The sequence below is a fragment of the Lichenostomus cassidix genome, chromosome 4 (genome assembly GCF_008360975.1).
Source record: "Lichenostomus cassidix isolate B80296 chromosome 4, HeHo_3.0, whole genome shotgun sequence".
NCBI lineage: Eukaryota > Metazoa > Chordata > Aves > Passeriformes > Meliphagidae > Lichenostomus > Lichenostomus cassidix.
This window is the reverse complement of record NC_139484.1, coordinates 101,194-127,367: the sequence shown is the minus strand read 5'-3', so window position 1 is coordinate 127,367 and position 26,174 is coordinate 101,194. Positions and strand designations below refer to the sequence as shown.

Below are 26,174 nucleotides of genomic sequence, written 5' to 3'. Positions count from 1 at the left end.
AGTTACACTTAGCATCATTCCTACAAGAAAATCCACCAAAGCGAATGTGAAGTGTCTCACTGCTCACCCTCTGTTGCCCTCCTGTGGCTGCAGAGAATTACACTTGTGATATGTTGGACAAAACATCCAACAATTTATTCTAAATAACTTTGTTGCAGGTCAATTTATTCTAAATACCCAGACGCAACACGTCTTAATGGCAGTCATAGAAAATGCTTCCTAGACTGCACCCGGGTTATTTCCAATTTCCCTGTGCTCACATAAACTCTTGTATCATCCCTCAATCCCAAACTTTTAAAACTGATTTGATAGATGTCAGCATGACTTTTTCCTGCTCTTGTTAATGTTTCTTCCTGCTGTGTTTAGGGGCAGTTCATTGAGCTATGCAAGACCATGTACAACATGTTCAGCGAAGACCCCAATGAGCAGGATCTGTACCATGCCACGGCTGCCGTGACCAGCTTGCTGCTGGAGATCGGTGAGGTTGGGAAGCTCTTCAGCACACAGCCATCCGGCGACACAGACGGCAGCAACAACTGCAGCAAAGCCATTCAGAATGAGCTGTTCCAGAAGAAGGAGCACCAGCAGTACCCCCTGGAGCAGCACAAGGCGTTCCAGGGCAGCCTGGTGGCTGGCGAGGAGGAGGCTGTTTGCACAGACAGCACCCTGGGCATGCAGATGGAGGACATTAAGCTGGAAGACTCTTCTCCCCGAGACAATGGAGCCTGTTCTTCCATGCTCATTTCCGATGACGACACAAAGGATGACAGCTCCATGTCCTCCTACTCGGTGCTGAGCGCTGGTTCACACGAGGAGGAGAAGCTGCACTGCGAGGACATCGGGGAGGACACAGTCCTGGTGCGAAGCAACCACACCCCTGCCCTCCGCAGGAGCACCAGCATTGACAGGGACTGGGCCATCACCTTCGAACAGTTTTTAGCCTCCCTTTTGACTGAGCCAGCACTGGTCAGGTACTTTGACAAGCCTGTGTCCATGATGGCTAGGATTACTAATGCTAAAAACATCAGGATGAGGGGTAAACCCATAACCTCGGCCAGTGACTATGAAATCTCTACTATGTCGGGATAAAAGGTAGTCAGGTTTTTTATTTTTTCTTTTTATTCTCTATTTATTAGTACCTGGCAGAGGCCCTGGTATTTTCAAAACATGGTTGTTTTCACAAATGTGAAAATGTTGGGGTGCAAACTTAACTATCTTCAAGTATAATCACTCTTTCTGTGGGAAATGTTACACAAATGCAAATTTTATTCAAAATACAGAAAATAATGTTTGTCAGTGAAGTGTGTGTATTATTAATATTGCTGTCAGTATATAATGGTAAAGATTAGTTCTTGATTTCTAAATGTAAACTTAATGCCAATATTTATGTGCATTTCTAAAATAGACGTATATAGAGATCTGATTCTTGGGTAAAAAATTACCAGAATGGGAAGAACCTAAAATTTAAAGGGACACTGTCAACCTGAAAAGGACCTCAGGTGATAATAAGTTCCAGGCAACATCCTTGATGCATAATTTTATTTCATATAGTTATTTTCCAAAGAGGCTTTGAATGTATGCTTTATTTTTTTTTTAATAAATGAAAGACCACTTCAGTGACACCTGCCTGGCTCCTAACTTCCTCTGCTTGAGACTGGTATGCTCAAGTAAAAGAGAGAAGTGCATCCCAACCCTAGCTGGCACATCAGGCAAATGTGGATAAATGTGATGGTTTCTGCCTCTTTGACTTTCCCTGGGTTCAGCAGGGAGAAAACCCTTTCCCAGCTGTGGCCGCCAAAGAAAGATCTCCAGCATGACCTTCCCAGGGCTGTATTCCTAACCAGTGGACTTGGAAGCTTTGCTGGTGTGCTCCAAAAACAGTGTATGCAGGTCCCAGAACAGATTGGTAGAGTCTCTTTTCAAAATTTGAAGTCTGTTTTTAAAAGTTGAAAAAAAAAAAGTACATATATCTACTTCTAAGGCTGAATCTACAGAAGTATAGCTTAGTTCTTAAAACTAACCTTTACCACCAACCTATTATATCCTTGTTAGAATAAGAAAATAAAAGCCTGTATTGCATAAGTCTTTATTTACTACAGTGTAAAGCAGTAGTAATGAAAAAAATCTGCAAGATAATGTAACTGAATGTTTAAATCTTACTGAGAACACTGTCACTTTATATGAAATGAATAGTATCCTGTATCAACTTACTGAATAATATGTTAAAATGAAAACTGGAGCACCTGCACTTTGAATCCTTGCTTTTTTTATACAGATATTCGGGATTTTTTTCTTTTTTTGGTTAGCTCTTTTTTAATTTGTATTTGTTTGTTTCAGAATCATGCCTACATGCCTAATCTTTATTTGCTGTTTTGAGAATATTTTCTGTAGAATACTGTTGATTTTTTTTATACTCCTGTATAATACTGCATCCATGTAACTTGCGGATTTTTTTAGCACAAGCTATGTTTAATTCTTTTGTTTTAAAAGAATGCTTTAAAACTGTCAGATGAAGTGGTTTTTAACCACAAATAGGTAATGTGAACAAATAAAGTACACTCTGCACAGATTTGATTTTTAACTATTAAAGTCATGCTAGAGGGAAAATGAGGTGGTTGTGTTTTATTACACAGACTAACACTAGTGTGTCTACATATAACAGTAAGAAAAGGCACTATAGTCTTTGTGCTGTGACTGTGGATTGGTTTATGCATGTATCAAATAATGACATTAATTTGAAGCCATAATCACCATTACAAAGACTATGACTTTGTTTTAATTTAAGATGCCAAGGGCAGTGTGGGGTGCTTTATTGTAATATCTGGCTGCTGAATAAGCTGCCCTGGAAATCTTCAGCACTAAAAATTAACATCCTTAAGTGGGCTACTGACCTTTTTAAGTTTGCAGAACCTTAAAATATTTCTCTTTTAGGTGTCTGTTATGGTAAAGGGAATTCAAGCCTATCAGCAAGCTTACACACACCCCTAGAGACACACAGAGCACAGCTCCAAAACATTTACCTTTGAAGGACTCACCAGCTTTGTTCCCACCCCGCCCGCAGGGCAGGGGATGCAACAGTTCACAAGAATAATTTTGCTGTTATGGCTCCTGTAATAAGAAGAGGCATCCACAAGTGGATCTCTGGTGTAACAAGAGCCACTTTACATAAAGCAACTTCTTTTTGTTTTGCTCTAGTAGCCTTCCTTACCTTCCTGATCATGTCAGAAAAGTTCCCAGGTGTGAGCCAGGTGCTCTTTAAGAATGGCTTTGCTATAGGTAGCAGCGAGGTGAGCTGATCTCCAGCTTTGGATGAGTCTGCTCACCTGATCAGGACCACCTGGCAGTTGCCTATTTGAGGACAAGATCTGCTGTGACCTGTTCTTTAGTAGCCGGATGAGAGCTAGTGAGCAGAAAGCTGCACAAGAGTTCAGCTGACCAGCATATGATGGTGTGAAACTTTTGGGAAAATGTGTGTACTTTTGAAGTCTTGCTGTATGTGCAGATGTGCTACACAGGAAGTGAGCATGGCTTTAGAAGTACCTATGTCTTGTGCTTTTTGTGCTTGGAGATACAGTCTCTTTGTTCTGTGAATTGTAGAGTTCAGTTGGGACTGCTATTTTATAAAGCTTTTTAATAGGCTATTTTATATAGAACTTTCACTACTAGAAAAAAAGAAAAAACTAAAAAACTTGAGTAGACTATGGCTTTTCTTCCAGTCTGTCTTTCAGCTTAGTCAGATCCAGGTGCTGATAACACCTGGAAGTTTTGTGGCACTTACCTCCTTCATTGTAGCATCTTACAGCTCCTGAGTTCTAGGTGTCAGAGCTGAGGGTTGTGTTTGAGACTTGCAAATGTTTGTGTTACATGAGTTGTGTTACACAGGTAAGAAGCTCATTATGTGACTTATAAAACCTACTGAAAAACAGCCATCAAAACTGCTGTAAAGAGAAAAGCACCTTATGAGTTCTTACACAGTGATGCTGGAGCTTCTGTTACAGTAGAAATCAGGTTTTAGTTATAAATTCAGATGGTGGAGGCTGGTGTGGGATATATGGTGTAGCATGTAAGGAACTGTGGGAGGGAATGGGAGCAGCCTGAAAGCAGCTGGTAAGGCAAAGAGATGATGCTTTGATTGGAAGGCTGTGCTGTCGCTGTTGAGCAGCTAGCAGAGTAATGAAGGCACCAGTTCTCAGTGGCAAGAAAGAATGACTTTTATTGTTTTGATTTCATCACATATATAGAGTTCTCAAAAGTCACCCAGATTGGTCAGTCAGAAGCCTTCCCCCAGGCCTGATTGGCCAGGCCTGCACTGCCCAAGTTCTGGGACACTGTTCCAACAATATCCAAACTTTATCTTTATTTATAAAACACAAGAAAATTTCTCATGGGAAAAACCTGTGCTAGCCACACTGTGCAGCCCGGTCTGGCACCTCCTGGGTACTCCACAAGCTTCTGGATCCCTCCTCGCAGAGGGCCTTTGTTACTAATCCTTAATTTTGCAGCATCATAATGTAGCTCTGGTAGTTGGGTTCATCAGCAGTAGGTGTGATACAGTAATGGACAAAAAAGTGTCAGGAAGAGTTTTAATTCCATCAGAACATTTAGAGCAACACAATGAAGCTGCTGCATAAGCACTGTAAACCTACAGCCTAGCTGAATGGAGAAGTAGTAGGTCAGAGAAAGCTGTGCTAGTGTGTTAAAGGCAGGAAGCACAGCTCAACAAGTCTGGGTTGTACTTGCCATGGTGAGTCCCAGTGCTTGTTGCTCTGCAAACTTCTGTCATCCCTGTGATGCATAGTCCGCTCCAGTTCTTGGTAATTCAGTAATGACAAGGAATACTTGTCTTAGATTGATGATATGATAATCCTTTATCCCCTATCGTTGGCTTATATGCCCAAGAAAGAAAAAAAAAATGTGTAAAAATGTGTAGTCCTGTCTCTTTAACTACACCCAGCCGCAAAGAGAAACGCAGGTTGTTTTGAAAACATTTTCTCCAAGCCTCGCTCCGGGGGAAGATTCGTCGCCCGGCAGAGACTGCGTGCTAGACGGGGGTCGGAGTGAGCTCTGTTCCCGTTTTTTCCATTCTTCTTTTTTTTTTTTTTCCTCGTTCAGACCCCTTCTCTTCGATCTGCTTTGCCACCCGGAGACCCAGGAGGGCCAGAAGACAGCAGAGCTCTCCAGGGAGCTCCACCCGGCCCCGGGTGGGGGGCGAGGAGGAGAGGGACTGCGTCTGAGAAAAGGACTTTTTAATCAGGTTAAATAACTGCCTTTCACCTTGTTTTTTTCCCCTTCCCCTGTGCCTTGTAGGGCACTCTGCGTGGTTTTGTTAAATAAATAGTTTTTTCTTCACTTCCATCTAAGAAGTTCAGTTGTGGGTGGGGGAGGGGGTGTCGGGGCCCTTCGCTCTCGGAAGAGAGAGTCTTATCATTAACCCGGGACAATACTGTAGCTAGAAAATGCCTTTTATCAAAAATTAGGTATTAACACTAAAAAGTAGTTGATGTGTTGTACCCATTTTTGTAAGAAACATGGACTAACTGGGCTTAGGGTAAAACATTTGTTCCAAATGAGAAAATACAGAGGAATTGTGTATGAGTTGGTAGGTCAGCTCAGCCAATAGCAGAGCATGCCATGGTAATCCTGGCCTTTTGCTTGGTCAGGGTATGAGGTTCCAGTGTTCCTTCAAATCCTGGTGTCAGCTGCTGGTGCTGAGGGAGAAGGCTGGTCTGTGACTAGAGCTCACCAGTTTAAGTGAGCAGAGGTGTAATGGTGAGAATGAAAGTGAAGCAGCTGTGTCTATTTACTGAGCCTTATCTTCTGGTTGGAAAAAACATTCCTTCTATGCTATTTCTGTTTCTTTCAACTAGAAGATAGTCTTGAGTCAAGTATTAAGTATTTCAAGCCACAATTGTGATTTCTAACATTGTGGTTTAACTCCAGGCAGCCACCAAGCCCCAGGCAGCCACTCTCTCCTTGCTCCACCAGCAGGATCAGGGAGCAAATTGGAAGGGTAAAAGCCTGAAAACCTGTAGGTTGGGATAAAGACAATTTAATAGGAAAGCAAAAGCTACACACACAAGCAAAGCAAAACAAGGAATGAATTCCCTGCTTCCCATGGGCAGGCAGGTGTTCAGCACCTCCAGGAGAGCAGAGCCCTAGCACAGGGAACTTGGGCAGACAAACACCATCCCCACAAATGTCTTCCCTTCCTCCCCCTCTTTATATTCTGAGCATGATGTCACCTGGTCTGGAAGGTCCCTTTGGTCAGTTGGGGTCACCTGTCCAGGCTGTGTCTCCTCCCACCCTCCCAGGCACCCCCAGCTTCCTCACCAGCATGGCAGCAGGAAAAGCAGAAAAGGCCTTGGCTCTGTGCAAGCCCTGCTCAGCAGTGACAAAAATATCTCTCTGTTATCAACCCTGTGTTCAGCACAAACCCAAACCACAGCCCCACACCAGCCCCTGGGAAGGAAATTACCTGCCCCAGACAAAGCCAGCACAATTTAAAATGCTGATTTATTCAATAGCAAAACCAGAAATTGGCCTGACAGCAAATAATAGCAAAACAAAAATGTGGTAGTGACCACTACACTCAAAAATGGCTAATAATAGAAAATTGCACCGTGCTGATAGCAGCAGCATCATTATGTGAGAGTAACTTAGAGCTGGGAATACAAGCTGTGAAATACTGTTTAGTCAGTCTTAACTGCAGTGCAAGATGTTCCTGATAAATGGTGGCAGATATATCAAAGTATGTCACTTCAGAAGACAGTTAAGCTCTGGTTCTTCCCTTTCCTGTGGTACTCAGTATCTCTGTTTAAATTTCCTGAATAGCTGCTTGCTCATCCCATTTTCTAAAATAACACATTTGCATAACTGACCAACCTGATGTTTGGGGCTTGGAGGACTGAGATGTTGCCCTAATGCAGGGCCTGTTCTGTGCTTCAGTGGAAATAAAAAATTGCTACCAGTGAGATCTTGTAGTGACATAGCGACGAGAGGGAACTCATGGCAGTCTCAATATGAGATATAGAGTAAGCTCCATTTTATTTCACCACACGAGAAACTTATATACTGTTACACGTTACTAATTATAGTTACACACGTATCTGCAGTTTGTTCTCACACATTCAGGGATCCTCCTGGTGACTCCCTTATTCTTTCTCATAACACTTCTGACTCCCTATTCTTTCCCATGACATTCTTCTCACAGAACATTCTCAGAAAAACAAGCCACTGTAGCTTGTTAGGATTCTAATTAAGGTCTGAGTATGCTGAAGCCCTGCTCAGGTGTGTTCAGTTAGCATAAATTTAGCTGGAAAACTGCATTTTCCAACATTGTAGTTCTCATGGAATGGCACTTTAGTACATTAATAGAAGTGTTTGTTCTCCAGAATTCAGGAGGAGAAACAAAGGCTGCCTGAGAGATACAAATAAACTGAAAAAACCATGCAAATTATTTCATATAGCTTGTATGGAGGCATGCCAGAAGATACAGTTTGAAAAAAAAACAACAAACAATCAACACATGAGGTTTTCTCCTTCTTTCTCCACAGTTGTTCTCCAGCTCTCAAATTTTGTTCCTGGAATTTTGCTCTCCTGAACAAAAGTGCTCACATTGCCTCTGAGAGTTAACATCCAGGTCCTTCAAACAAAATAATTGTTGAGGGGTTTTTGAGAAGTTTGGTTCAGTTTGGTTGGGTTTTTTTGTGTTGTGCATTTTTGTTTTGATTTTTTGGGGGGGTTCTGGGGTTTTTTTTGTTTTGTGCATGCTTCTCCTTTTTTAAAAAATCTTAAGACAGCTTCTTTTCACATGACGATTTTAAAAGCAACTGAAGTGCAGCAGTAATAAACCTCTGCCACTTGCAGCAGAGTATGGCAGCCCATCTGAGTAACAGGCTCAAGAACCATGAACCTCTAAGTAAGCTGGAGGCAAGTAGGGAAGACAGGGGGATGAAGAAGGTAGGATAAGGCTTTCACTCATATCCCGGTGCAGGTGTATGAACTGAAAATCATTACATTTTCTAGCAGGCCAAAACCACCAATATTGACAATGTTTTGGAATAACCCGTTCTTTATTTGCCACAATTGTAAACATATCTATTACACAGACATCACAGTTTACATTATTGCTTTTATATTGTGGTAAACAGGAATTCCTATTAGTATGCAGCTATCTAAGCACAGTGTCATAAGAAGAAACTGCCCACAAGCTGTCTTGGGCTGGGTTGCTTTTAATTCCCTAGAGAAAGACAGTATCTAGACTGGCACAAGAAACATCAGCCCAAAGATGGGCCACCAAGGTACTACAGCAACACAAACAAGATTGAGAGAAGGAAACCACAGGTCACATCTTCACCACACATCACTAGCAGTATTGTCAAGAATACTGACTGCTCAACTCCCACCTAACTAAACACAAACTTTTTCATCATAATTCCTAAAACAAGGCTAAGTAATTGTTTTGGTGAAATTTTATTTAAACTAGAATGGAAAATCTGGAAAACGAATGGGGCTCTGTGTGTGTGTTTAATTTTTGTTTGCATTTTTGTTTTGCTTTGTTTTTCGAAGACTGCAAATCCAAAACTATTTATCTGAGGTGTTTAAATTGGCCCCTTTTCCTATTGCCCTTCAGAACAAAATGCCCTATTCTTTACATGGCTGTATCAGATGACAGAAGCACAACCAGTTTACAAACATTCTGTTCTTCCTAAGTAGCACTGTCTTCAAATAGCTTTCCAATCAAGTTAGTTACTTCTGAAACAATGTGCTTACTTAGTGAAAGACTAGATTTTACATTTGCTTGTGTAAACGTCTACTTCAGATTAATTTGTTCAAGGAGGGGCACTGTGTTTTAAGTATACACTAAACAACAGAAGTGGAGGTAGTTCATTTAACAGTTGCTACAGGAACAACAACAAATTTAGGGAACCACCTTGTTGTCTCCAGTTTTAATTTTCTTTTTTCTTAAAACACTATTGCATACAAGCTTTCACATAAATGAATGTTTTAAAGAGGCAGCAAGTTAGAAAACTAACAGCACTTGAAGTTCTATTAAGATAATATGTACTTTACACATGATGGTTAATAAATAACAATTTACTGAGTTTTTAGGACTCTTACAATAACCTGTGAGCAATAAATTCTGATATTAAAGATTATATCAACTTGCAGACAAGTGGCCTACCTCCATTTCCAATCTTCCATAGCCTTAGGATTGTCACCCTACAGGAGTTAGCATGAAATACCACTGACTCATAAAGCCTTGTTCTTGCCTTCTCTAAACACAATTTAACCTTTTTCCATATGTTTTCTATCTACCACCATAGTACAATTAGCCTACCACTGGTGCAAACAGGGACATCCAGTATTAGTCTACATATAGTAGACTACTACTCCTAGACAGAATTACTGGGCTAGTTGATCATACAAAACCACATGCAAATTCTAATTGTTTACTGGGAAGGTGCACTGGGGCCTAACATTAACATTCACCTGAATTACTACATGCAAACTAATGTATTCCCTTATGTCTTATTCATCTGATCATAGTTCGGTTTACTTTTTCCCCTTGTATACTGCCACAGTTTACTTCCAGATCACCCACTGATTTCAGAAGAAAAAAAACTAGCAAAGATGCATCTTATTATATGCTTGAACTACATTTGACACTAAAATACCTCAGGTATGTGATAGGAATCCTGAAACTCCATAGCTGGGCTTTAGAAGCTTCAGCAATAGTTAAATGTCAGTCTCCCAGTGAACAAGGAGCCCAGTGAAAGTTTCAATGTGAAAGATAAGAGTGTAGATTATTTTTGCAGGTGTTGCAAAAAAAAAAAAAAAAAAAAGCTTGCAGACAGCTCAGGGGAGCGCTTAGAGATGGCTCAAGCAATTTGGTTACCAGCTGGCAAGCAGTAGGTGAAAACAAAGGATAGCATCTCTTTTCCTGCTGCAGCCAAAAACAATTGGGGTGACTTCTGAAATTCAAAAAGTCAGTCTTGTGTTGCTTGCAAAGGAGATCTACAAGCAGTAGCAAAAGTTATTACTGAAGACAAACTCAACAGAAGCTGGGACTAGAAAGAAACCACTTGGCCACAGGGAAGGTGTCCACTTTCCATGGGTGCAGTGTCTGCAAGGCTCAGAAAAACAGCTCCACCACCATTCTGAATCCCAGAATGGTCTCCACATGATCTCAGCTCTTAAGTGGTGAGAATTCCAGGATCCAAGTAGTTGGGAGTACCAAAAGAATTGGGCTTCCCATGGTCAGTTTGTATCTAATCTGGTCAGTTCAGCTGTTCCATTTACAAGCCAGGGCATTTACCAAAAATACTCTCCCTATAAGCACCTTCACTGTGATTTTTTTTTTTTTTTAATAAATATTGGTAGAACAGCATCAACCCAACCCAGGTGAGACTGAACCCTTCCCCACCCTGTACCCATTCAACTTGTTTGACTCTTGTGTGTACCTAACGTATCATGAAAAGAGAACTGTGTTACCTCCTACACATGTACTACACTGTGTACCCTGATCAGGAGCTGCCCCACAAGCATTTAGGGATCAAGAGCATGGGGGTGGATGCAGTGCAGCAAGTCACTACTTATACAATACAGACTCACAGAATGACTGGGGTGGGAAGGCACCTCTGGGGATCACTAAATCCAATCCCCTGCCCAAAGCAGGATCTCTTAAAAGGAAGCTGCTTAGGGCCATGTCCAGGTGGCTTTTGATGATCTCCAAGAAATGCAGTATTACATATTATATTTCATACTTATGTAGTGTAATAACACTGCATTACAAAAAGGGGGTTGCTTCTTTTTTCTTTTTTTTTTCCCTTCTCATGATTTTATTCATTGTGTTCAATGCTTATATTCTTCAGGAATCTCTTCTGCACTAGTCATTGACTAGAAATTTAATTTACCTGAGATGATTAAAAAAAAAAGTATCAAAGCTTGTATTAGCATACAAATTTTGTGCCACTGTGAGCTATTTAGGTATATGGTTAAAGAATCTCAAATAACTTTCTAAGGCTGTGATCTAGTTAGAAGGATGAAAATAAAAACTGATTGAAAAAAGCAGAAGGCACTTATTTAATAGAAAGTCTTAGAAAACAAACTGATGGTCATACCAAATCCACTTAAATTTGCTGTAAGCAATAATTAGTAACAATACAGACATGAAGTTCTATCTACTAGATTGTCTGAGGATGGCAAGATTAAAGAACACATCAAACTTGCATCCCTTCCATGGAAAACACATCTTTTTAGACTTGTACTAAGAATTTATTTTTACGAAATAAGGATTGCAGCTGCAATAAAGGTTTTTCTTCAAGCTTTATAAAAGGGCTAAACTTGATCTGTTGTACCTCCCACTAAGAATACCCCCTTAGCTGCTAAAATAAAGGGCTGACAACAGACACCAAGTCAATCATCCTCAGCATCTGAAGTCAGATTAGAAAGAATCAGAAGTAGGAATACTTTTAGAAGGAGTAGCTTTAGGCTGAGGATTTTATCATCATGTTGATGACATGGGGTTCTTTTTATTTGTTTGCAAACTAAACATATTCCAAGTATCGGAACTGGCTGGTACAAATCCATAGATAAACTTCCTTATCCAGAAGTAATTTCTAGTTAAGTACACCAATATGCTGATGGATTAAGCCTCTTCTCCAAAATTATAAACAATTAATACATCCCCTCTGAGGACCTCTTAATTACAAAGACATTAACACAAGAGCACAAAAAACCTAAAATCACAATAATTTCAACTAAAAGCTGAACTTCAACTTTTGCGTTAAAAAGTTGGAATTTAAGTTCAAATTTGAAAAGCTGAACTTAAACTGTCTTTTAAAAGACCATTAACAGTCAAACCTATTCACAGAAAACATGATGCAGCATAAATACCTGCTTCATGCTTCTGCACCAAGAAGTATAAAAGAAAATATGAAAGTAAGCAATCCAGAGGCTCTTGAGATATGTGGGTTGTTTTTTGTGTTGGATTGTTGGTTGGCTTTTGTTTCACTCAGTTTTCAAAAAGCTGCCCTTTGGAGAATAGCATAAAAATACCTGTAAACAGAGGTTGATTGTCCATGCTTTTTTAACTGAATTTTGCTAATTTCCTTTTTTTTAATGTTTAAAAAAAAAAAAAAGTTCCATTGTTGGACAGTTTTTGGTGAAACACACAAAACTTCCATCCAAATGCATCACTCAGTTTTTGATGCAGAACCTGACATACTGCAGAGGAATTAAGGTTTCTTTGCATCTTGTAAGGTCAGTACCACATTGCAATCCAGTAGAAGTCCCTTAACTTTTTCATGGAATTTCTCTCTGTACTGGTTGAAGTGCATAATGCTTTCTGGTTCCTCTTCAAACCAGAACTTGTCAAACTCATAAACTAGATAACCTGTGAAGAAAATACAATATAGATCTGCAAAAATTACCCCCACAATTCCCTGCCTTGATCTAGCCAGTCTTAGAGTGATCCTTTAGATCTCTTCAACCCCTTAAAACAAGGACTGTCCCATCCTGATCTACAGCAAGCTTTTGGATGCTGTAATAGAATAAAGAAATCAATCTGCAAACATTGAGTTTTCATACTGGAGTCTCTAAAATATAGAAAACCACAGAAATTATCCTTAAATGTACACTTCTCCAGCACAATGTTTAAGCATCAGGTGCATTTCCAATACCTGATCCAGAAAACAAACAGCTTGCTCTGACCAATGAGAAAAGGCTGGAAATGTACTCCCAAGAGATCAAACTCCATGTGGCCTCCCCAGAGTAGTCTGTACAAGAGAAGCTACAGATACTTACAGTAAAACTCATGGAAGTGCTCCATCTGTGGCAACCCAGAGACCAGGTTGTAGAGATGAGCCTTTAAAGCACCATTCTTGAGCAAGCTGTATGCCATCTCTGTCAGATTGATCCCAACTATGGCATAGGAGTATCTGCAACACAAATCATGCTTTTACCTTATGGACTCAAAGACTTAAAGCTTCCCTGGCAAACTGCTTTACAGTCAAAATTTTTCCTATGATACTTATTGATGAGCTGATTCCAATCTACAGATCATTCCCTGGTGCATCCACCCATGTAAAAGTTACTGTAATATTTAGATGGCAAGACTAATCAACGGCAACCTCAGCTTGTTCATTTGAAATCCTTGTATCTGCTGGACTATTAAAAATTGGATGCGAAAAACACTGTTGCAGTGTAAATGAAATGGCTATTTCAACCTGTTGTTCAAGCTGAAAGAATCTGGTTTTCTGTTGCATGGTATAAAAAGCATCGTAATAGAAATTCTTAAGCAACAGTTAAAGTGTTTGTGGAGGAAGGAAAAGTAAAAATTAATTAATTTGTGTCAATTATATGGTTATGTATTTGAGCAAAAAGTCTCAGATACCCTGTCCATGACAGAGTTGTACAGGGTAATGTTATTTACAAAGTCATGAAGGACTCCTGTGTTTGGTAGGTCATCAAGTTAACTGGGGGCTAGATGGATCAGCATATTTTATCTGATTGGTTTGAGAGTATATTTCCCTGTAAAATTAGTTACATGTTTAAATATGCAAAGTTTTCAAAAACAAATTTAAAGTTGAACAATAAAACATCTTTTTGTAAATATTTATTGTAAATACAGAGCAGAAACCTAGCAGAAAAAAAGAAGGACTTAAGAGGTAATCTATACTATCCCAACACACAATCAGTCAGAAGGTGAAAAATAAGTATGAATTCTAAATCTAATCTAAGTCTATTACAAATAAAACTAACTACAATGTTAAAGGTGCCCCCTCTGTTAACTAAAGACAGTATTTTGCAACATTTTTGTCCCAACAAATCCATCCTGAAAAAAAAAAAAGGCTGCACTTAGTTCCCAGCTAGAAATGGTTTTCTGTTTGGTTTCTCACACCTTTCTATTCTGGCCCTTTTTTCATTCTTTAATGGAAAAAACTCCACATATATTTTCCTCTTTACTTTCTGGACACACATTTGGCAGTCTCCACATGAGTTCTTACACAGAAGCAGCCAGAAAAAAATCCTACAGTGACTTACCCCAGCTTTGGGTGATTTGACCGAGAAAGGATCTGATGAGCTTCGTTGGTGTAATGCTTACTGAAATACCTGGCAGTGTAAAATATGACTTTAAGTTCACTAAAAAACAATACTGTGTTCAACATTAAAATCTGTAGCTTTAAACTAAAGCTGGAAACTACTCTGTAACTGAAAAATGGCACAAAATGAAAACCAAGGAAAAGGTAGCAAATTAAATTATATTACGCATGAATTAATACCATAAAAAAATATTGTGATCTGAACATCAAATATGAAGTTTAACCTAGGCCACAAATTAGCTCAGGAAAGATAAGGTAAACTTGTCTATCTTTCATTACAGTAGGAGTTATTGCATTCAGGAATTTGTAAATCTTTTGACAAGTTAAGTAAACCCACCAGCTCTATCATATGGCATCAAAAAAATAAGGTGTCTTGGGCAAATTTCTCCCTTCTCTCACCTGTTTTCCTTACCCAACCACACCACATGTTTACAATGTGCAGCCACTAGAAATGTTGAACATACTGGTTTTATTTGCTTCTATTCTGTTTTTATTAGAAACAGCACTAACTAGAGAAAATACACAGATATTGAAAATCAGTTACAAAAGAAATTAAACGCTTGTTTTCACTTACACCAGATTCACTAAGCCCAGCAGCCCCATTCCTCTGAAGTCTGTTTTGGGATCATCGCCTTGGAAGCCAATGTCACACCACTGCTTGCTGATTCTGGCCTTCAGATTCTCGTGGGGCATCAGCAAATTCCAGAGCTGCACAAATATGCTTCCATGTTATGCTGCTCAAGTATTTCAAGTCACATAATTCAGAACACTTGCTGCTGCACACTAGAAATCATTCACCAAGGAACAGGATACAACCTGCATGCTGCTCTTTTCTCTTAGTGGCAATCTGGAGTCTGCTTGAATGGCTCACTTCAGCAATTATGAAAGTTATTACATTTAACTTTAAATGTGGTGATTTCCCTTCAAAATGATGCTGTAAGAATACCAAAGAAATAAAGACTTGTTTCACCTCAGAAATTCATTTATGCATCATTTTGTGACAGGACAGCTATGAACTGAAATACAAATTCTCAGTGAATACTTAATTACCATGTAAATGCATAGCAAGCTGAGATAATTAAGAAGTGCTAAGAAAACAGTTTTTATCTTCCAGCATCAAACTATCTTCCTTGACGTTGACTGGGATGCTGCAATGAGAAAACACTGGTGTTTTGTTTTTTTTTAATTTAGTAGTTAGTGGTTTACAACGTCAGACGTGCAAAAAGTTAACTACCTTTTTAGTAGTGATTCTTCAGTGACCCATCACAAACCTATTTTGCTACTTACATGTTGTTGTTATGTCAGATTTCACACAAAATAATTCCATTGCAAGTAACTCTAGTTTACTTTTTTTTTTGCTTTGAGGTTTTATTTTAATGGGTCACTTCTATAATGGCTTTGCACGTTGTAAGTAGAAAAGAGCTTTAAATAGACCAGCTGGTAAGAATGCTACCAATAAGTTCATTCACAGTGTTGGACTTGGAGGGGAAAAAAAAAAAAAACCAGCACTTGTATTTAAAAAATTATTTCACCTCAATTAACTGTTCCTCGTGTTCTTCATTTTCTGAATCATATGGGACCTTCCTTAGGTTTTCCACATTCAAATACAGTTTTCTATAACCTGATATCTGCAGCAAGGACATATGCAGATTTGTCTTAAACCTGAAATAATAACAAAACACCATAGAGAAGCTTTTAAATAGGCCTACTTAGCCATAAACTCTTGCTTGAATTACCAGATAAGACCTTTCTTATGTTAATGAAATGTAAACACCAGAATTAGGAAGTGCTTTACGTGTATCTTTCACACTGCAGCATACTGGTTAAGTACACTGCTACGTGGACCTTATATACTTTAAACATCACTAGCTGATTCCAGTCCTGCAGTCAGACTCTTATTACCTTAAATTATGGAGGGGGAAAAAAAACAAAAAAAAAAGCTAAAATCTCTTATGAAACAAGAAAACTCCAATATCATCTTGACCCCTGTACCTCCACCTATCCCCAAACTTTTTGTAAGTCTTAAAGTCAAACTTTGTCAGAAACTTTTACAGTTTCAAAGAAAAATTTCATTAAACTTTAAAATTTTGATTAATCCCTATCCTTCACTAATTACTTATGCAGATGAATGCAAACATTAATCAGGCATCACTATACTCTCTCAAATATATCTAAGGAATTAGATAGCTCTTGTAATCAGCCTATGCAATAATCATATTATTTAGAACTATGGAGTAACAGAAGGGACTTGCAAAACAGAGATGCAGTAATCCCAAATCCACACCAATTAAACTTTGCAATTTGTTTTCCAGAACTGACGAGGACATAACCACACCTTATTTTCAGATGTCATTGTGAATACTTGTGTTGAATGGCCTAAATATTGCATCAGGTTAAGCAACTGGAAGAACATGCTAAGAAGTGAGAACAGAGAGAGAACATACCCTATATCCTTCTGTTCAATCTTCTTTTCTTTCATTATATCTCTGACACACTTCTCCACTTCAGCTTCTTCAACATGTACAGCATTTCTTAAAACCTAGGAAGTTAACACAGTAAGTGATTTCAGGAGGAATACAGACATCATCTACTTTATTGCTATTTCTCAGCTTCTGTATATCTGTCATATGTACTGTTTACTATAAGAGGAGAAGGGTCAATTTATTGCAATTACTAACAATACACTGGTTCAAACAGCATATGAAATATCTGCAGTCACATAAAAGCATAATTTGTAACTCTGTCAGGTTGTAAAAAAAATATTTACACAGAAGTTGCAAAAGAATAAATAAAAAGCTGGAGACTAGCTTTGTCTAGGTTCTCATTTGCTTTCAGATGCTGAATTGAAACATGCTGTTCCTAATGCAACTGGAACAAGTGGAGCCAAGGAAATAATACTTCAGAATTAGGAGACAGGGAGCTCATGAAGCTGAGGTTTCAATGAAACAAACATTTGAAGGGACTTGGGCATTTATTTTTGAGAAACCTTAAATAACCCTAGCATATAGAAACCAAAATTCCAAGTTTTTTCCTCTCTGCCTTTTACTCCTCTACAGTTCTCCACTCTCAAAAAGAGTGTTATTTTTCTGGGATCTATCTCTGTGAAAGAATGTTTTATTACAGTTTCATCTCTAGTATCTCTTACCTTATTCTTTGATGATTCCAGTGAATGTTCTGCAATATGGAAAAAAAGTAGACATCACAGTTAAATTGAACTGTTTTAAATAACTGACAATAGGTCAAATGCAGTATGTAAGTATTATAAAGTTTCACATCCCTTTTATACATGTAATAAAAAATTAGTCTTAAAATGAACAGGTCATCAGGTAACAGGGTGTCTTAATCAACACAAAGTTTTTTATAACTCTTCAGTACAATGCTAAAAGCACACTTGGATTTTTTAAAACATCAATTACATGTAGAAAAAAAGACAAATTTGAAAAGGTGTCAGGAGACAAGTATGTCAATTGGTGTTCTCCTGTTCTCAGAAATTATTTTGTGATAATTACTGCAGAATAAGGAAGTAAGGTCACTTCTGCAAACTACTGTAAAACCACAAAAGTGTTCAGTAGTTTCTTGAATTGCTATTTTAGATCAGAATTCTGCATCAAGCAGACTTGTAAGTTAAATCACTCTTCCTCCCACACTTCCAAAAAAATGTTTATGTCTGTGCAATGTGAATTTTTTTTAGTAACAAGAAAGTAAAAACATATACTCAAAGTGATGGTAAGTCTCTGGGGGAAAAGGTATGATTTCTGATCCACTTTTTGATGACTCTTGAACTGCCTTATCAAGCAGACAAGGAAACTAGCTCTGGCATTGATTTAGAATTCTCATACCATAACTGGGGTGAAAGGAAGAGTGCAAACACAATTCAGGCGATGCATACCAGGTACTTGTTTCCAGCCACTGGAGAGCAGGAGGCTCGGGGAGACCTGATTGCTCCCTAAAACCACTGGAAAGAAGGCTGTGGACAGGAGCGGGTAGGTCCCCTATACCAGGTAAGCAGTGACAGGAGAGGAAACGCCCTCAGGTTGTGCCAGGGGAGGTTCAGGTTGCATATTATGGAAAATGTCATCACCGAAAGGGTTGTCAAGCACTAAACAGGCTGCCCAGGGCAGCAATTCAGTCACCACCATTCCCTGAGGGATTTAAAACATATGTGTGAATATGGCACTTGGGGACGTGGTTCAGCGGAGGGCTTGGTGCTGGGTTAATGGCTAGAATCGATGATTTAGGAGGTGTTTCGCAAGCTAAATGCTGCTGTGTGTGACTCTGCTGCTCCTCACGACGCTGCCGAGGCTGTCGCGGCCCTGCCCAGCCCCTCCATTACCTACGCTCAGCGTCCGCCGCGCGCCCGCCTCCGCGCCGCCCAGGACGCGCTGCAGCTCGCACTTCCCCGTCAGCAGCCGCAGGATCCACTTCAGCCAGAACCGAAAGTATTTGCTGTACAGGAACCCCCAGACTTGCCCCCACATCTTCCGCGGGCGGCGGGGCCGCGCCAGCAGGGCCCCAACCCGGCCTGGCCCCAACCCGGCCTGGCCCGGGCGCTGCTCCCGCCACGCGCTGCCGCCCGCGCCCCCTGGCGGCCGGGCCGGCGCGGACCTCGGAGCAGGGCGGGCAGCGAGCGCGCCAGGCCGACCCCAATGCCGCCGGAAGCCAATCCCGACCTGGAAGTGATCGCGGCACGGGACGCGCAGGAAGTGCCGCCTGGGAAGAGGCTTTCCTCTCCCGGGAGCGGTTGCCGGCTTCGGCCGCGCCTGCTCCTTGGCGCGGCGCCCGCCCGCCTCCTGCCCCGCCGGGCCGGGCAGTGCTGTCACTGCTGCCCGCGAAGGCCGGTCGGTCACCCCGTGTGCAGCGAGCCGATAACTACACACTGGAGACATACATCGATTATCTCTTTCAGAGTTGCACGACCCTGGATGCTCCCTGATAATCCACAGATCGAACGCTCCAACTATCAGAGCTTTTCCCCTCTTTGTACATTTTAGCAAACAAAGGCGTTAGTGTTCTTTGGCTATAAGTTACAGAGTTCTCTCACTAATTAGTGTTCTGCCTTCTACTGGTTAATGATTCTCTCACTTCCCATTCTAATTAATCCCATGCTCAGTCTTTCTCTCCTTTTGGGCCGGTGGGTTTTTGGGTTGGTGCTCTGTGAGATGGTTGGGATCTGCCCTGCCGGAATTACTCACTTGGAGCCAATTTCAGCACAATTACTGAGATGTCTTAATTTCTTCTTTATCTTGGGAGTTCTGCCAGATCTCCTTGTGGCCCCTAAATTCTGCATTATTTGTGTCCGCTATGGGACATCCACTGTGTCCACTGTGGCACATCCTTCTTCCCAAGCTTTGTTGACCGCCCTGAGATCACGGAAGGTCTGAAGCCTGCCCAGCCCTGAACTTTGCGAGGCAATTCTACCAACAAGTAATTAATTTTCCTAACACCTGGATATCACCTAGAGCTTGTTGGCTGCTCTCTGTTTCGTAGGTTAAATCTCCCTTCTTGTTGGTTAGGCTGGAAAGTGGATGATCAAATCATCAGAGGACATTCTTTGTTAGAAAATTTTTACACATCCCACATCTTGCAACAGTTGGGCTAGATGAATTTAAGGAGTGTGTGGCCAAGGTTCCTGCCTTGCCTTTGCTGAATGGTGGTTCAGCCTGAGTGTTCCATTTAGTTCCAGTCACTGCTTCCATTGTATTATAATTAATGATTGTTTCAGTGAACATGGGTTGAACACAGCAGAATTGTATGCAAAATCTGGGGTGTTAAAAGGGAGCTGGCAGACTTTCTTGACCACATTCTGGTACAGTTTTTGATGTGTGGAAGTTGACATACCTTTTACACAAAAATCAAAAACCACACAGCAGGTCTGATGGCCTATGTCCCACAGAGGATTTCAGAGGGTGGATCAACATGTTTCAGAGGGTGGATCAACACTGATCAACATCAATCCTCTCTCTGGATTTCTACACTCATAGGGGTGCAGAGTTTCATGTGAGGAAACCGCTAATGTGTGAACTTCAACTGTTTGCAGATTTTATTCCTACTCTTAAAAACGATGAGAAGAGGTGGTGCATGTTGCATGTTAAGAGGCAATGTAACTGCTTATGGGAGCAATCTGACTTTCAAAGCGTTGGAGCATTGTATGAAAATAAGCTTGAAAGTATTTAACCTGTATTGGAAAGTATTCTTACTTGGTGACAAGGTGCCATGATGGTTTTGTCACGTTACCTGTGTATAAATTGTTCCAAGATAGCCAAACCCCAGAAAATATATTGAAGAAAAAATCAAAGATCCAGTGCCTAAGAACTGGTAGCAGAAACCGGAGGAAAGAAATTTGTCTGTATTGCAGGGCCTGGGTGTAGGTTACAGATCCCACCTACCTTGGATGTGAAATAACTCTGAGCAAATACTCCTAGAAAAAAAGATTGTGCTCCCATCTGACAGCTTGGCAGAGCACTGCTGCTGTGGTACTTAAACACAGCCAAGTTGAAAGCTTCTTGTCAGAGGAGTCCTGGCTACACCAGCAACAGAAGGGTGTTAATATTGGGAAGGCAGAAGAATTGCAACAACATGAAGAAATGAAGGGGTGGTGAGGTTCTTCCTGTCAGTCCTTGTGCCCACACATGGATTGCGCTGAGATAGTTAATTAAAAGCATGAGCTACTGGAATTTTAGGAAGTCCAGCAGGTGCATCCTTAAAGCGTGGGTCTGCACAAGTAACACAGGGCAATTTCTAGCTGATGAGACTTTTGTTGATCTTTTATACCAAAATTAAACCATTGTGCTGCTTCAAGGGTTTCACTTTCCATGGCATCTTTTAATGGATTAAACAGCTTCATACCAATATGAATATTTTTTCATTATATTTATATTTCAACAGAAATTACTTCTTTTATGTGGATTGTGAAGAACCAAAGTAACTTCTACTACGTGGTTTGGAATTTGTTCCACTTCCTACGTTGATTTGCTTGAACAATACATACACATAGTACGGGATTATTGTTTTCTCAGTTCTCTTTGCTCCCAGTCTCCAGGACAGATGAGTAGAGTATCCGGTGCTGACAATACATTACATCACACTTCTTTGTGATATAATTCGGTTTGTTGAAGTATGCTTAACAGTTTTTAAGGTCTTGCTTCAAATTAAGCATTTCTGTAATGTGAGAGTTTAAAAAATGCAAGTTTTAGTCTAGCTTTTTTGCTCATATTATGCTTTCTTAACTTTAAATCTGTATTTTAAAGTAAAAGCCAGTTAAGTAAAAACCAATTAGTTATTTTAAAATATTAAAACATGCTTTTTTGACAGTTTTTTCAGCTTTTTATAAATTGCAAAACAGCAAGCATGTTTGATTTTACACAAATGTTAGCACTTGAAGCATGCAAGGTGCTTCTGTGTCATCATGTTCAGTCAGTTCATAAATTATATTAAGACAGTCAAAGATACAATTCAGTAGCTTTAAAAAATTTCTACCTTCTTTTTGTGTTCAGTAGTTGCCTTCAAGTCTTACCTCCACAGAGACTGTGGTTGAAGTAAAGATCATGACCTGTTTACCTTTTAAAATCCCATTTCTTGGGTGATAGCAGGGGAAGTAAGTTGGATCTTTCTGTAGTCAGAAAACCTTCCATGGCAGTGACTATTATGTATTGTTACTGATAATTATTCTTTGTTCATATACCCTTGTAGATGAAGGACATGCAAAATAACCCACTGCTTGGCTCACCCCTGAACCTGTATTTTGTCAAATATTTATTTTAATGTTTCTTATCTGTACTCTTACACACAGATGTGTGAAAACAGTATTAAAAATGTGGAACAGTCATCTGAGCAAGAAAAGACATTCAGTTACAAAGCACAAGGACAAGCATAGGAACTCTCTCTTGCAAGAGAGAACTAGTCCACTGAATCACTAGCTCAGTGTTAAGTATTACAGGTTACTCAGCAACATATTCTTCTATGGAGTATTCTTAAAGGTGATCAGTTTGCCAAAAATACAGAAAGTCTGGGGTGGTAAAACTGCTCTGAAACAATTAACACCCCTCAAAAACCCCAGCACAACTTATTCCAGTCCTTGAATATGTGAAGAGAGCCCTTGGAAGGAGAGACCCTGAAAGTGTGAAGCAGATAAGGGAGCCTGTTTTCAGGTAAGTCCCAGTGCAGTGGAAGCTCATGACAGTTTCAGTTATCAGATTTTTGATTTTTTTCTTGAGGACCCCTTAATGCAGCTAGTGTATGAAGTGAGCCTCAAGTAAATGGTCACCACAGCTCAGCACTGCTGAGCAACTGTATCTGCTGCCTTAATAAATAACATCAAATGCAGTCAGAGGCAGTCTCCACGGACATTCCCCACGTACTGTGTCAGTTTGTTATTAGTTTCTGGAAATATGTGATAGTCTTGGCTTTTTTTTACTTTTTCCTTACTGTCTCTGAAAATAAGCTAAAATTAAGCATGTTTCAGATTTGTTAATCTTATCTTCAGCAGCCCTTCTGCTTGACTACATCATTTATGTGTTTGCTTTGGCTTTATAACAGATAGAACACCAACCAGTCAATTAAAAGGCATTTTATTCATGACTTGGAACATATTTAGTGCTTCTTTGTTCCTCTTAGTTCTAAATCTTTATTTTACTGCAAATGTGCCAAAATGTACATTGACCCTCCATCAAAATTAGAGCCCTGAGCTTTTAGTTTATTAACTGGGAGAGGGAAATGGTGATGGGGTAGCAGTAGGAGAAGAGGATTGAGCTGTCATTGCATTGCATCTTATTAGCCAATTATAAATGCATATTCAAAGTGTAGCTTAAAGAAGATTTCTCAGTAAAAAAATTTAAAGGCACAGAAACAGAAGGTAGAGGGAAGTTTATAACAAATGAGTACAGGACAGCAATAGTGAGGTCTAAGTCAAGGCTTCACAGTGATTTATGGAGCCACACTCAGATTTTTAGTTCACCATATGTATACTGATGTAGGCAGCTAGCAGTCTCCTGCATTATTAATGAATAATAACATTTATAATTCAAAGTAATTAGTAAACAGGGAAGCAAACCCATCCATATCATAATGTAAACACAAGAAGGTCACATTAACTTTGCCAGAGCAGCAATATACTATTTGTGGGGTCTAATATTTCAAAAAAGGACATAGTTATACTGTTTGTAGTATAAAGAGTGGCACATAAAGGCAGCATTGACATTGGGACTCCAGCACACCTGTGTCTGGACACCACTGTTGTAAGGGTTTGGGATTGCATTACACCACACCATCACAAATGATTTGGTGGTTTGATACAAAAAGAGACAAGTTGTTAGTAAGCAAATAGAGCAAAGGAGGGAAGAGATACTGTATTAATAATAAAAGCATATTTTTATAAAACAAATAATCTAAAACATTAAGTCCTCTGGCTAAATAAGGTAATGAATTATATATGCTAGTAATACAATAAGGAAGTAGATAACAGTTCAGATAGCAAAGAGCTTACTGCTTTTATGAGCAACGCAAGTCCAGTGTGATTTCTGAAGCTGTCCTTTGGATGTTTGCAACAACAGAACAGGAAACCATATTTTCTTTATCATAGGTGTGGAATGAAAGGTAGATTCGTGAGCAGGTAAAGAACATGTCAAAGCAAAAGCCACGAAATGTCTGCTAATCGGGTATAAGAAGGAGGAACATTTTTTTTTTATATAAAATGTAGGTGGTTCTATTAGAACTGTGTCACTGTAAGTGGTTCCAGGAACCTTGGTAGATAAGGTATCCCTTTCCTTTTTAAATGATCTTATAGAAGATGTATTCTAAACAGTGACTAATTTTTGTTTTCTTATGGATTGCTGAAGACCTAAAATGCCAAAGGGGTGTGCATGCCTAAACAGAAAGGCGTGTGTGTGAAGAAAGATTCAATGCCTGAAGTACAATACCTTTACCAGCATACATTAGACTTTCTTCAGGTTAGATTTTGCAGCTGCTTGCCCTCCTTCTTCTTTAAAGGTGAACTGAAAAGCTTGGTTTATTTATCTGATTCTGTGATTGTGCTAAATGCATGTATTAATTGTACACTACAGCTTGGCTTCCTGATATGATCTTATAAGCAATATGTAAATGAGCAAAATAATGTTAACCATTACAATGCTGTGCAGAAAACATTCACATTGCCAGAGGTTTATGTCCAAAAAGGAGACAGGGGCGTCCTGTAACTTTATTGAAGAACAAAGGGAGAGGCCGTGGGACATTACCCATGGAGTCTTTCAAATTGTTGGAGGACACAGCCTCCTTTTTATCCTAATCTTCCTGGCCAATAGATTAAGCCAGTGACCTTTAAACACCCTTTCCCCATTGGCTGAGGTACCTGGAAAGTACAGACTTCCCGATTCGCCTGCTACAGGTCTTCCTTAATATGCACCTCCACCACCCTCCTTGTATAACATAGTTCTATGAAGTCGTTCTTTTTCTTGAAGTTTAGGAATTTTGCATGACCTTGTTTCAGCAGTAGTCCCTGTCAATTAGTAACATTTTCTGAAACTGATAGTTTCTTTCGTTATTTCCTTATCTACAAGTCTCTGGCCCTATCTGCAAGCAGATTCACAGCACCTGTTTGTTAAGACATATTCATCTTACTCATTTCAATGTGGCTAAACAGCACTTGCCGAAGTGCCGGTCCTAGACGTTTTTGCCATGAAAACACAGCCTATACTTGCCGCAGTCAAGAGGTTTTTCATTGTGGGTCCGAGCTTCGGCAAGGCTGAGGGCAGGGGAGGGCTCTGCCAGGGCCTTTACAGTGGACATTGGCGCGGGCACTCGTTCATGAGGCTGGTGTGTTCCGGGGAAAGCCGGGCGGCGGAGGAGCGGTGCCCGTCGGTAAGAACACGCAAAACGCAGCGGGAACACCTGCCCCTCGGGGGACGCCGATGTGCAGCAGGAGGGCTCGGTGGCCCCGCCCGGCGGGTAGCGGGGCAGGACATGCCCCGGCCCTCGGCGTAGGGGGCGGGCAGGGCCGAGCAGGGTAGCCCGGCGCGGACACGCCCGGCCCGCACACGGCCGGCCCGCGTTGCCCGGGCGGAGGCGGTGGCGCGGGGGTCGTGCGGGCAGTGCCCGCGGGAGATGCGGCTGAGGCTGGGGAAGATCCTGCTGGCGCTGTGCCTCGGCGCCGCCTTCCCCCTGCTGTGGTACGCGGCGTGGCAAGGGAGCCGAGGTGAGAGCGGGCGGCCGGGATACCGTCCCCCGTCCCGTCCGGTCCGTCCGAGGCGCGAAGGGCGGGCGGCGCGGCGGCACCTGCTGTGTCCCTGTCGCCGGGCCGTCGGGGCAGCGCGGCGCTGGCTGCCGCCTCGGTGCGCCCGCCTGGCTCTGCTCGCCCAGAGCGGCACCCGACAGCACCGGGGGCAGCGAGGTCGCCCCGGCCGTCCTGCGGCTCCGTCCCGCCGGCCGAGGCGAGTCCGGGCACGGCACGGCCGGAGGTGCGGCGGGTCGCCCCATTCCCTCCCGGAGCTCCGGACCCGCCTCGGCTCTCCGGGGGTGCTGGGCACGGGAGGAACCTGCGTGGCCCCGAGGCTTGGCCGCGTGTGAAATTGAGGGTGCGGATCTCGTCTGTTCCCCCGGGGTCTCGGCTTAACTGCACCCAGGCACAAGCTTGCGAAACAGCTTATAGGATTGGATCCTTGGGCCACACTTGTCCTATTAAAAATGCACCCCAAAATTTAAGAAACAATAAAAGTTTCTTTTAAACTTTTTTTCCTAACTTTTTTCTCCTTTTTTTCTAACTCTTTTTCTAACGAGCATCTGGCATTAAGATGGAAAGAAAAATCTAAAGGTGATTGCTGTGGCTGTCATTTTTTAAGTGTTTTCGATTTTAATATCAGGGAGGATAAAGTAGCATTACCCATGCTGCAATTGTATTAGTGCCTCATGTAGAGTCACTTTTTTCTGTGCATATTTTCAGGACCAGAATGCAGTGTTCTAGAGAAAAATACCTGGATTTTAATATTTTATTTCTAAACTTTAAAATGACCATCTTTTTAATAGGTTATGTAGGTAACACATGCTGGATAGATCTACATAAAGCCATGTCTCAGATTCTCT

At 40.9% G+C, this 26,174-nt stretch overlaps 3 protein-coding genes across 8 annotated transcripts in view; 2 read left to right on the top strand and 1 right to left on the bottom strand.

Annotated features, from left to right (window-relative positions):
- TBC1D9 (TBC1 domain family member 9) overlaps nucleotides 1-2,607 on the top strand; it is a 48,598-nt gene extending 45,991 nt beyond the window's left edge. For all 4 annotated transcript variants that reach the window (XM_085057469.1, XM_085057468.1, XM_085057467.1 and 1 more), the window contains one exon: nucleotides 367-2,607. In XM_085057469.1, coding sequence (XP_084913595.1) covers nucleotides 367-1,089 — 723 coding nt within the window. In that variant the 3' untranslated portion in view covers nucleotides 1,090-2,607. The remainder of the gene's footprint in view (nucleotides 1-366) is intronic.
- Nucleotides 2,608-8,053: 5,446 nt separating this feature from the next.
- On the bottom strand, nucleotides 8,054-18,754 carry ELMOD2 (ELMO domain containing 2). The gene is made up of 8 exons (XM_085057465.1): nucleotides 18,439-18,754; nucleotides 17,251-17,279; nucleotides 16,550-16,644; nucleotides 15,638-15,767; nucleotides 14,680-14,813; nucleotides 14,047-14,115; nucleotides 12,808-12,941; nucleotides 8,054-12,397 (listed from the first exon to the last, which is right to left on the bottom strand). Exons 1-8 carry the CDS (start codon nucleotides 18,581-18,583, stop codon nucleotides 12,240-12,242), a joined length of 894 nt encoding a protein of 297 aa, XP_084913591.1. The 5' UTR covers nucleotides 18,584-18,754; the 3' UTR covers nucleotides 8,054-12,239.
- Nucleotides 18,755-22,143: 3,389 nt separating this feature from the next.
- The window catches only part of MGAT4D (MGAT4 family member D), a 38,654-nt gene continuing 34,623 nt past the window's right edge, over nucleotides 22,144-26,174 (top strand). Inside the window, exon 1 of one of the 3 annotated variants that reach the window (XM_085057482.1) lies at nucleotides 22,144-22,252. Coding sequence is in view for 1 of the 3 variants with exons in the window: in XM_085057481.1 (XP_084913607.1) it covers nucleotides 25,200-25,290 (91 nt within the window). In the remaining 2 variants the exon portion in view is untranslated. Of the gene's footprint in view, nucleotides 22,253-25,002; nucleotides 25,291-26,174 lie in introns of those variants that run through there. The other 2 variants (XR_014851452.1, XM_085057481.1) reach the window with 2 other exon arrangements.